Source organism: Salvelinus alpinus, chromosome 11, assembly GCF_045679555.1.
Source record: "Salvelinus alpinus chromosome 11, SLU_Salpinus.1, whole genome shotgun sequence".
Lineage (NCBI taxonomy): Eukaryota > Metazoa > Chordata > Actinopteri > Salmoniformes > Salmonidae > Salvelinus > Salvelinus alpinus.
Genome location: NC_092096.1, coordinates 5,775,871 through 5,788,270, shown reverse-complemented (window position 1 = coordinate 5,788,270; position 12,400 = coordinate 5,775,871). Strand labels below are relative to the sequence as shown.

The window sequence follows — 12,400 nt, the reverse complement described above, 5'->3', positions numbered from 1 at the left end:
CAGCCCCAGATGCTGTGTGTTTGACCCAGCTAAACAGTAACTAGCCCCAGTAGCTAGCAGCCTCAGATGCTGTGTGTGTGACCCAGCTAAACAGTAACTAGCCCCAGTAGCTAGCAGCCTCAGATGCTGTGTGTTTGACCCAGCTAAACAGTGTTGTTTATTTGAAACGTTTCTTTGTTTCAGGAAGTCAACACTAAGTTCTGTGGAACGACCTCCATCTCCCACCTGGCTAACAAGCTGAAGCCTCGTTACCACTTTGCTGCGGTAGAAGGAGTTCACTATGAGAGACTACCTTACAGGTACACACACACACACACACACACACACACAACCTTACAGGGTAATACACACACACACACACACACACACACACACACACACACACACACACACACACACACACACACACACACACACACACACACAACACAACACAACCTTACAGGGTAATACACACACACACACACAACACAACCTTACAGGTACACACACACACACACTATCACACACACAACACAACATTACAGGGTAATACACACACACACACACACAACACAACCTTACAGGTACACACACTAGAGGTAGAGGGAGTTAACGTGTGTGTTTGTGTAGGAATCATGTTGTTCTTCAGGAGAATACTCAGCACGTCAGCAGATTTATCGCCCTGGCAACCGTCAACAACCCGGAGAAGAGAAAGGTGAGGTCCCACTGTTATTGGAGGATGTTATTGGCCCCTCCCCTCTCTGTAGTGGGGTCCCACTGTTATTGGAGGATGTTATTGGCCACTCCCCTCTCTGTAGTGGGGTCCCACTGTGTTGGAGGATGTTATTGGCCCCTCCCCTCTCTGTAGTGGGGTCCCACTGTGTTGGAGGATGTTATTGGCCCCTCCCCTCTCTGTAGTGGGGTCCCACTGTTATTGGAGGATGTTATTGGCCACTCCCCTCTCTGTAGTGGGGTCCCACTGTGTTGGAGGATGTTATTGGCCACTCCCCTCTCTGTAGTGGGGTCCCACTGTTATTGGAGGATGTTATTGGCCACTCCCCTCTCTGTAGTGGGGTCCCACTGTGTTGGAGGATGTTATTGGCCCCTCCCCTCTCTGTAGTGGGGTCCCACTGTTATTGGAGGATGTTATTGGCCACTCCCCTCTCTGTAGTGGGGTCCCACTGTGTTGGAGGATGTTATTGGCCACTCCCCTCTCTGTAGTGGGGTCCCACTGTTATTGGAGGATGTTATTGGCCACTCCCCTCTCTGTAGTGGGGTCCCACTGTTATTGGAGGATGTTATTGGCCCCTCCCCTCTCTGTAGTGGGGTCCCACTGTGTTGGAGGATGTTATTGGCCACTCCCCTCTCTGTAGTGGGGTCCCACTGTGTTGGAGGATGTTATTGGCCCCTCCCCTCTCTGTAGTGGGGTCCCACTGTGTTGGAGGATGTTATTGGCCCCTCCCCTCTCTGTAGTGGGGTCCCACTGTGTTGGAGGATGTTATTGGCCCCTCCCCTCTCTGTAGTGGGGTCCCACTGTGTTGGAGGATGTTATTGGCCACTCCCCTCTCTGTAGTGGGGTCCCACTGTGCTGGAGGATGTTATTGGCCACGCCCCTCTCTGTAGTGGGGTCCCACTGTGTTGGAGGATGTTATTGGCCACTCCCCTCTATGTATCTCTAGTACCAGGATGTATTGTATACAGGACCTCTATGTATCTCTCTAGTACCAGGATGTATTGTATACAGGACCTCTATGTATGTATCTCTAGTACCAGGATGTATTGTATACAGGACCTCTATGTATCTCTAGTACCAGGATGTATTGTATACAGGACCTCTATGTATCTCTAGTACCAGGATGTATTGTATACAGGACCTCTATGTATCTCTCTAGTACCAGGATGTATTGTATACAGGACCTCTATGTATCTCTCTAGTACCAGGATGTATTGTATACAGGACCTCTATGTATCTCTCTAGTACCAGGATGTATTGTATACAGGACCTCTATGTATCTCTCTAGTACCAGGATGTATTGTATACAGAACCTCTATGTATCTCTCTCTAGTACCAGGATGTATTGTATACAGGACCTCTATGTATCTCTCTAGTACCAGGATGTATTGTATACAGGACCTCTATGTATCTCTCTAGTACCAGGATGTATTGTATACAGGACCTCTATGTATCTCTCTAGTACCAGGATGTATTGTATACAGGACCTCTATGTATCTCTAGTACCAGGATGTATTGTATACAGGACCTCTATGTATCTCTCTAGTACCAGGATGTATTGTATACAGGACCTCTATGTATCTCTCTAGTACCAGGATGTATTGTATACAGGACCTCTATGTATCTCTAGTACCAGGATGTATTGTATACAGGACCTCTATGTATCTCTCTAGTACCAGGATGTATTGTATACAGGACCTCTATGTATCTCTCTAGTACCAGGATGTATTGTATACAGAACCTCTATGTATCTCTCTCTAGTACCAGGATGTATTGTATACAGAACCTCTATGTGTATCTCTCTAGTACCAGGATGTATTGTATACAGAACCTCTATGTATCTCTCTAGTACCAGGATGTATTGTATACAGAACCTCTATGTATCTCTAGTACCAGGATGTATTGTATACAGGACCTCTATGTATCTCTCTAGTACCAGGATGTATTGTATACAGGACCTCTATGTATCTCTCTAGTACCAGGATGTATTGTATACAGGACCTCTATGTATCTCTAGTACCAGGATGTATTGTATACAGGACCTCTATGTATCTCTCTAGTACCAGGATGTATTGTATACAGGACCTCTATGTATCTCTCTAGTACCAGGATGTATTCAACATAGTGAGAAGCATGGAGGCATCCGAGCTGGCTTAGTGGTTAATATTGTAACTAGGTATTGTGTCTCTCTCTCTCTAGTACCTTTATGCCTTCAACATTATCCCGATGAAAAGCATGGAGGCATCAGAACTGGTCAAACAGCCTCAGGATGTCACTGAGAACCCTTACAGCAGGATGGTCAGAGAGAGACCTGACCCTACTGTCCAGGTAAACACACACACACACACACACTCTTAGGATCCTCTCAGGGTCTGGAGAAATGCTTCATGATAAATAAAGGCCAACACCTATGATACTCGTGTCTATATAGTGTATGTGCACACCCCGTCAAATTAGTGGATTCGCCTATTTCGGGCCACATCTGTTGCTGACGTTTATAAAATCGAGCACACAGCCATGCAATCTCCATAGACTAAAATCGGCAGTAGAATGGCCTTACTGAAGAGCTCAGTGACTTTCAACGTGGCACCGTCATAGGATCCCACCTTTCCAACAAGTCAGTTTGTCAAATGTCTCCGCTGCTAGAGCTGCCCCGGTCGACTGGAAGTCATTGCTCTAGGAGCAACAACGGCTCAGCCGTGAAGTGGTAGTCCACACTAGCTCACAGAACGGGACCGCCGAGAGCTGAAACATGTAGCGAGTAAAACCCGCCTGTCCTCGGGTTGCAGCACCGAGTTCCAAACTGCCTCTGGAAGCAACGTCAGCACAAGAACTGTTCGCCGGGAGCTTCATGAAACGGGTTTCCATTTTTGCTCATTTATAATGCAAAATATACAGAAATATCACATTTACATAAGTATTCAGACTTTTTACTCAGTACTTTGTTGAAGCACCTTTGGCAGCGATTACAGCCACGAGTCTTCTTGGGTATGACGCTACAAGCTTGGCACACCTGTATTTGGGGAGTTTCTCCCGTTCTTCTCTGCAGATCCTCTCAAGCTCTGTCAGGTTGGATGGGGAGCGTTACTGCACAGTTATTTTCAGGTTTCTCCAGAGATGTTCAAGTCCGGGCTCTGGCTGGGCCACTCAAGGACATTCAGAGACTAGTCCCGAAGCCACTCCTGAGTTGTCTTGGCTGTGTGCTTAGGTTCATTGGCCTGTTAGAAGGTGAACCTTCGCCCCAGTCTGAGGTCCTGAGCGCTCTGGAGCAGGTTTTCTTCAAGGATCTCTCTGTACTTTGCGCCGTTCATCTTTCCCTCGATCCTGACTAGTCTCCTAGTCCCTGCCGCTGAAAAACATCCCCACAGCATGATGCTGCCACCACCATGTTTCACCGTAGGGATGGTGCCAGGTTTCCTCCAGACATGATGCTGCCACTACCATGTTTCACCGTAGGGATGGTGCCAGGTTTCCTCCAGACATGATGCTGCCACCACCATGTTTCACCGTAGGGATGGTGCCAGGTTTCCTCCAGACATGATGCTGCCACCACCATGCTTCACCGTAGGGATGGTGCCAGGTTTCCTCCAGACATGATGCTGCCACCACCATGCTTCACCGTAGGGATGGTGCCAGGTTTCCTCCAGACATGATGCTGCCACCACCATGCTTCACCGTAGGGATGGTGCCAGGTTTCCTCCAGACATGATGCTGCCACCACCATGTTTCACCGTAGGGATGGTGCCAGGTTTCCTCCAGACATGATGCTGCCACCACCATGCTTCACCGTAGGGACGGTGCCAGGTTTTCTCCAGACGTGGCGCTTGGCGTTCAGGCCAAATAGTTGAATCTAGGTTTCGTCAAACCACAGGTCTGAGAGTCTTTAGGGGCCTGTTGGCAAGTGACATCAATAAGGGATCATATCTTTCACCTGGATTCACCTGGCCAGTCTGTCCTGGAAAGTGTTCTGAATGTTTTGTATACTGTGGACATCTCTCTCTCAGGAGCCGACATCTCAGTTCTTCTTTGACCTGGGGAAGAAGCAGCGTGGAGGGGGGCGTGGCCAGGGGGGGCGTGGTAGGAAGAGGCCCTCAGACGGAGACGGGCAGAATCAAGGACAGCCGTGGGATTCAGACAGGCAGAGTCAGAGACTGCCCTTTGATCTGGACAGGCCTAAACAGCCTCGCAGGCCCCGTGAGTCTCCCTCGGTCTCTCTCTCACACACACACACACACACACACACACACACACCCTCACCGTCTCCCACCCTCACCGTCTCCCACCCTCACCATCACCCACCCTCACACACCCTCACCATCTCCCACCCTCACCGTCTCCCACCCTCACCATCTCCCACCCTCACACACCCTCACCATCTCCCACCCTCATCATCTCCCACCCTCACCGTCTCCCACCCTCACCACCTCCCACCCTCACCATCTCCCACCCTCATCATCTCCCACCCTCACCGTCTCCCACCCTCACCGTCTCCCACCCTCACCATCTCCCACCCTCACCATCTCCCACCCTCACACACCCTCACCATCTCCCACCCTCATCATCTCCCACCCTCATCGTCTCCCACCCTCATCGTCTCCCACCCTCACCGTCTCCCACCCTCACCACCTCCCACCCTCACCGTCTCCAACCCTCACCGTCTCCCACCCTCACCGTCTCCCACCCTCACACACCCTCACCACCTCCCACCCTCACCGTCTCCCACCCTCACCGTCACCCACCCTCACCGTCTCCCACCCTCACCGTCTCCCACCCTCACCGTCTCCCACCCTCACCGTCTCCCACCCTCACCGTCTCCAACCCTCACCGTCTCCCACCCTCACCGTCTCCTACCCTCACCATCTCCCACCCTCTCATGTCTGTCTCTCTGTGTGTGTCTGGTTCAGCTCAGCCCAGCGGCCCCTGTTGGTTCTGTCTGGCCAGCCCTCAGGTAGAGAAACACCTGGTCATCAGCATTGGTACACATGTGAGTTTCCACACACACAATCTGAGTATTACAACAGATAGTAGAAAGAGGTCGTTCTGTGTAAAGGCCTCTGAAGACCCCAGTTAACCATTTTGTCTTGATGTATTTGTCCTCAGTGCTACCTGGCCCTTGCTAAGGGCAGTCTAACCCCTCGGCATGTGTTGGTACTGCCCATCGGTCACTACCAGTCAGTAGTGGAGCTGAGCTCTGAGGTGGTTAAAGAACTGGACCGATACAAGATGGCTGTCAGGACCTTCTACAAGAGTAAAGGACAGCGCTGTGTCCTGTTTGAGAGGAACTACCACAGCCAACACCTACAGATACAGGTAGACTGGAATACACTCACCCCCCAGGGCCCGCCTGCCCATCAGGGCTCCCTGGGCTAAGTTGTCATCTTTCTGATGAGTTGATCATAGAGTAGGAGACAATCATTCTGCATTTCCTGCTGAGGAAACATCATTGCAAGTGGGCTCAAGATAACACCTAAGAAAGATGGGCAGCTAATAGGCTATTCAGAGCTTAAATAGTCCAGATGACTGGACTGAAGTCTTTGTCAGGTATAAGACTTTAATAGACCAGATGACTGGACTGGAGTCTTTGTCAGGAATAAGACTTTAATAGTCCAGATGACTGGACTGAAGTCTTTGTCAGGAATAAGACTTTAATAGACCAGATGACTGGACTGAAGTCTTTGTCAGGTATAAGACTTTAATAGACCAGATGACTGGACTGAAGTCTTTGTCAGGAATAAGACTTTAATAGCCCAGATGACTGGACTGAAGTCTTTGTCAGGAATAAGACTTTAATAGACCAGATGACTGGACTGAAGTCTTTGTCAGGAATAAGACTTTAATAGACCAGATGACTGGACTGAAGTCTTTGTCAGGAATAAGACTTTAATAGCCCAGATGACTGGACTGAAGTCTTTGTCAGGAATAAGACTTTAATAGTCCAGATGACTGGACTGAAGTCTTTGTCAGGAATAAGACTTTAATAGACCAGATGACTGGACTGAAGTCTGTCAGGAATAAGACTTTAATAAACCAGATGACTGGACTGAAGTCTGTCAGGAATAAGACTTTAATAGACCAGATGACTGGACTGGAGTCTGTCAGGAATAAGACTTTAATAGACCAGATGACTGGACTGAAGTCTGTCAGGAATAAGACTTTAATAGACCAGATGACTGGACTGGGCTAATAAGCCAATGGAACTGCCTGTTTTACCAACACTGTGGATGTGCACTGTTGGCCGACACTACACTATTAGTTAGTAGGGAGCAGAGAGGTAGAACACCCCCTGTAACAGTCTGTCCCTCCTCTAGGGAGGTAGACCACCCCCTGTAACAGTCTGTCCCTCCTCTAGGGAGGTAGAACACCCCCTGTAACAGTCTGTCCCTCCTCTAGGGAGGTAGAACACCCCCTGTAACAGTCTGTCTCTCCTCTAGGGAGGTAGAACACCCCCTGTAACAGTCTGTCCCTCCTCTAGGGAGGTAGAACACCCCCTGTAACAGTCTGTCCCTCTAGGGAGGTAGACCACCCCCTGTAACAGTCTGTCCCTCCTCTAGGGAGGTAGAACACCCCCTGTAACAGTCTGTCCCTCTAGGGAGGTAGACCACCCCCTGTAACAGTCTGTCCCTCCTCTAGGGAGGTAGAACACCCCCTGTAACAGTCTGTCCCTCCTCTAGGGAGGTAGAACACCCCCTGTAACAGTCTGTCCCTCCTCTAGGGAGGTAGAACACCCCCTGTAACAGTCTGTCCCTCCTCTAGGGAGGTAGAACACCCCCTGTAACAGTCTGTCCCTCCTCTAGGGAGGTAGAACACCCCCTGTAACAGTCTGTCCCCCCTCTAGGGAGGTAAAACACCCCCTGTAACAGTCTGTCCCCCCTCTAGGGAGGTAGAACACCCCCTGTAACAGTCTGTCTCTCCTCTAGGGAGGTAAAACACCCCCTGTAACGGTCTGTCCCTCCTCTAGGGAGGTAGAACACCCCCCTGTAACAGTCTGTCCCTCCTCTAGGGAGGTAAAACATCCCCTGTAACAGTCTGTCCCTCCTCTAGGGAGGTAGAACACCCCCTGTAACAGTCTGTCCCCCCTCTAGGGAGGTAAAACATCCCCTGTAACAGTCTGTCCCTCCTCTAGGGAGGTAGAACACCCCCTGTAACAGTCTGTCTCTCCTCTAGGGAGGTAGAACACCTCCTGTAACAGTCTGTCTCTCCTCTAGGGAGGTAGAACACCCCCTGTAACAGTCTGTCCCTCCTCTAGGGAGGTAGAACACCCCCTGTAACAGTCTGTCTCTCCTCTAGGGAGGTAGAACACCCCCTGTAACAGTCTGTCTCTCCTCTAGGGAGGTAGAACACCCCCTGTAACAGTCTGTCTCTCCTCTAGGGAGGTAGAACACCCCCTGTAACAGTCTGTCCCTCCTCTAGGGAGGTAGAACACCCCCTGTAACAGTCTGTCCCTCCTCTAGGGAGGTAGACCACCCCATGTAACAGTCTGTCCCTCCTCTAGGGAGGTAGAACACCCCCTGTAACAGTCTGTCCCTCCTCTAGGGAGGTAGACCACCCCCTGTAACAGTCTGTCCCTCCTCTAGGGAGGTAGACCACCCCCTGTAACAGTCTGTCCCTCCTCTAGGGAGGTAGAACACCCCCTGTAACAGTCTGTCCCTCCTCTAGGGAGGTAGAACACCCCCTGTAACAGTCTGTCCCTCTAGGGAGGTAGAACACCCCCTGTAACAGTCTGTCCCTCCTCTAGGGAGGTAGAACACCCCCTGTAACAGTCTGTCCCTCCTCTAGGGAGGTAGACCACCCCCTGTAACAGTCTGTCCCTCCTCTAGGGAGGTAGAACACCCCCTGTAACAGTCTGTCCCTCTAGGGAGGTAGAACACCCCCTGTAACAGTCTGTCCCTCCTCTAGGGAGGTAGAACACCCCCTGTAACAGTCTGTCCCTCCTCTAGGGAGGTAGACCACCCCCTGTAACAGTCTGTCCCTCCTCTGGGGAGGTAGAACACCCCCTGTAACAGTCTGTCCCTCCTCTAGGGAGGTAGAACACCCCCTGTAACAGTCTGTCCCTCCCCAGGTAGTACCAGTACCGGAGGATAAGTGTACCACTGAAGATATTAAAGAGGCCTTCATGCTGCAGGCGCAGGAACAGAGCATGGAGCTGATGGAGATACCACAACATACAGACCTCAAACAGGTACACACACACACACACACACACACACACACACACACACACACACACACACACACACACACACACACACACACACACACACACACACACAGAGAGAGACCTCAAACAGGTACACACACACACACACACACACACACACACACACACACACACACACACACACACACACACACACACACACAGTGAGACCTCAAACAGGTACACACAGAGAGACCTCAAACAGGTACACACACACACACACACACACACACACACACACACACACACACACACACACACACACACACACACACAGTGAGACCTCAAACAGGTACACACAGAGAGACCTCAAACAGGTACACACACACACACACACACACACACACACACACACACACACACAGAGAGAGACCTCAAACAGGTACACACACACACTGTTTCTGTAGAACAACATTTTAATCTTAGCTTCTTAACCAACTCATCTGTTTTTAAACATCACATCAATCCAATGCCTCAGTATTTATATGTGGGAACACGTTCCGTTGGAGAACCATCTCATGACTGATATCGATCCAATACCTCAGTATTTATATGTGGGAACACGTTCCATTGGAGAACCATCTAATGACTTCTATCGATCCAATACCTCAGTATTTATATGTGGGAACACGTTCCATTGGAGAACCATCTCATGACTGATATCGATCCAATACCTCAGTATTTATATGTGGGAACACGTTCCATTGGAGAACCATCTCATGACTTATATCGATCCAATACCTCAGTATTTATATGTGGGAACACGTTCCATTGGAGAACCATCTGATGACTGATATCAATCCAATGCCTCAGTATTTATATGTGGGAACACGTTCCGTTGGAGAACCATCTAATGACTTATATCGATCCAATGCCTCAGTATTTATATGTGGGAACACGTTCCGTTGGAGAACCATCTGATGACTGAACATGTAAGAATGTTTCAGATGAAATAGAGTTTAAAAACATGTATTTAATGTTTAGTTGATGATAACGATGCTAGTTGGTAACAATGCTAGGAGATGGTAATGCTAGGAGATGGTAATGCTAGGAGATGGTAATGCTAGGAGATGGTAATGCTAGGAGATGGTAACGATGCTAGTTTTTAACAATGCTAGGAGATGGTAATGCTAGGAGATGGTAACGGTGGTAGTTAGTAACAATGCTAGGAGATGGTAATGCTAGGAGATGGTAATGCTAGGAGATGGTAATGCTAGGAGATGGTAACGATGCTAGTTTTTAACAATGCTAGGAGATGGTAATGCTAGGAGATGGTAACGGTGGTAGTTAGTAACAATGCTAGGAGATGGTAATGCTAGGAGACGGTAATGCTAGGAGACGGTAATGCTAGGAGACGGTAATGCTAGGAGATGGTAATGCCAGGATATGATAATGCTAGGAGATGATAATGCCATGAGATGGTAATGATATGAGATGATAATGATAGGAGATGGTAATGCTAGGAGATGATAATGATAGGAGATGGTAATGATAGGAGATGGTAATGCCAGGATATGATAATGCTAGGAGATGATAATGCCATGAGATGGTAATGATATGAGATGATAATGATAGGAGATGGTAATGCTAGGAGATGATAATGATAGGAGATGGTAATGATATGAGATGATAATGATATGATAAGGCAATGATAGGAGATGATAATGATAGGAGATGATAATGATATGAGATGGTAATGCTAGGAGATGGTAATGCTAGGAGATGATAATGACATGAGATGGTAATGCGAGGAGATGGTAATGCAAGGCGATGGTAATGCTAGGAGATGGTAATGCTAGGAGATGATAATGATATGAGATGGTAATGCTAGGAGATGGTAATGCAAGGCGATGGTAATGCTAGGAGATGGTAATGCTAGGAGATGATAATGATATGAGATGGTAATGCTAGGAGATGGTAATGTTAGGAGATGATAATGCCAGGAGATGGTAATGCTAGGAGATGGTAATGCTAGGAGATGATAATGCTGGAAGCTGAAACTGTGGTGGTCTGTAGCTCAGTTGGTAGAGCATGGTGCCACACCAGGATAGTGGGTTGGATTCCCGGGACCACCCAGACGTTAAATGTAACAGGACTCTAAGTTGCTTTTATATATTTTCTGGTAATTCTTGGTTATAATAAATAATAATTTGTTTCTATCAGATTGCTCCTCCAGGGACACCGTACTTCTACGTAGAGCTGGACTCTGGAGAGAAACTCTTCTACCGCATTCAGAAAAACTTCCCTCTGCAGTTTGGCAGGTATATATACACACACACACACACACACCATGTATGATCTAACCTAGAATCTAGTGATGTGCATCTTTCAAGGATAAAGCGTTACCTGTCTAACAGAACACAGAGGGTGTTCTTTAAGCCTCTCCAACATAATCCAGGTAGAATCAGGAATTCCCCAGGGCAGCTGTCTAGGCTCCTTACTTGTTTCAATATTTACTGACGACATGCCACTAGCTTTGAGTAAAGCCAGTGTCTATGTATGCGGATGACTCAACACTATACACGTCAGCTACTACAGCGACTGAAATGACTGCAACACTTAACAAAGAGCTGCAGTTAGTTTCAGAGTGGGTGGCAAGAAATAAGTTGGCCCTAAATATTTCTAAAACTCAAAGGTATTGTATTTGGAACAAAACACTCACTAAACCCTAAACCTCAACTAAATCATGTAATGAATAATGTGGAAATTGAGCAAGTTGAGGAGACTTAACTGCTTGGAGTTAACCTGAATTGTAAACTGTCACGGTCAAAACATATTGATACAACAGTAGCTAGGATGGGGAGAAGTCTGTCCATAATAAAGCGCTGTTCTACCTTAACAGCACTATCAACAAGGTAGGTCCTACAGGCCCTAGTTTTGTCACACCTGGACTACTGTTCAGTCGGGTGGCAGGAACTAATCAGGAAGAGTAGCTGCTGCCTTGGCAGGAAGTAACGGGGATCCATAATAAACCCCAGGAAGAGTAGCTGCTGCCTTGGCAGGAATTAATGGGGATCCATAATAAACCCCAGGAAGAGTAGCTGCTGCCTTGGCAGGAAGTAACGGGATCCATAATAAACCCCAGGAAGAGTAGCCGCTGCCTTGGCAGGAACTAATGAGGATCCATAATAAACCCCAGGAAGAGTAGCTGCTGCCTTGGCAGGAACTAATGGGGATCCATAATAAACCCCAGGAAGAGTAGCCGCTGCCTTGGCAGGAACAAATGGGGATCCATAATAAACCCCAGGAAGAGTAGCCGCTGCCTTGGCAGGAACAAATGAGGATCCATAATAAACCCCAGGAAGAGTAGCTGCTGCCTTGGCAGGAACTAACAGGGATCCATAATAAACCCCAGGAAGAGTAGCTGCTGCCTTGGCAGGAACTAACGGCAGATTTCTTATGGAATATCTACAAAGGTGTACAGAGGCGGAGATAAAGGAGACAAGACATCTACCACACACTACCAATATCATATTAGAGCCATAAGG

At 48.4% G+C, this 12,400-nt stretch overlaps 1 protein-coding gene across 1 annotated transcript in view; it reads left to right on the top strand.

Moving 5' to 3' along the window:
- cwf19l1 (CWF19 like cell cycle control factor 1) overlaps positions 1-12,400 on the top strand; it is a 30,996-nt gene that overhangs the window by 8,881 nt on the left and 9,715 nt on the right. The window contains exons 6-13 of the mRNA XM_071331583.1: positions 184-299; positions 613-697; positions 2,915-3,043; positions 4,720-4,909; positions 5,620-5,699; positions 5,816-6,025; positions 8,775-8,894; positions 11,076-11,173. Coding sequence (XP_071187684.1) covers positions 184-299; positions 613-697; positions 2,915-3,043; positions 4,720-4,909; positions 5,620-5,699; positions 5,816-6,025; positions 8,775-8,894; positions 11,076-11,173 — 1,028 coding nt within the window. The remainder of the gene's footprint in view (positions 1-183; positions 300-612; positions 698-2,914; positions 3,044-4,719; positions 4,910-5,619; positions 5,700-5,815; positions 6,026-8,774; positions 8,895-11,075; positions 11,174-12,400) is intronic.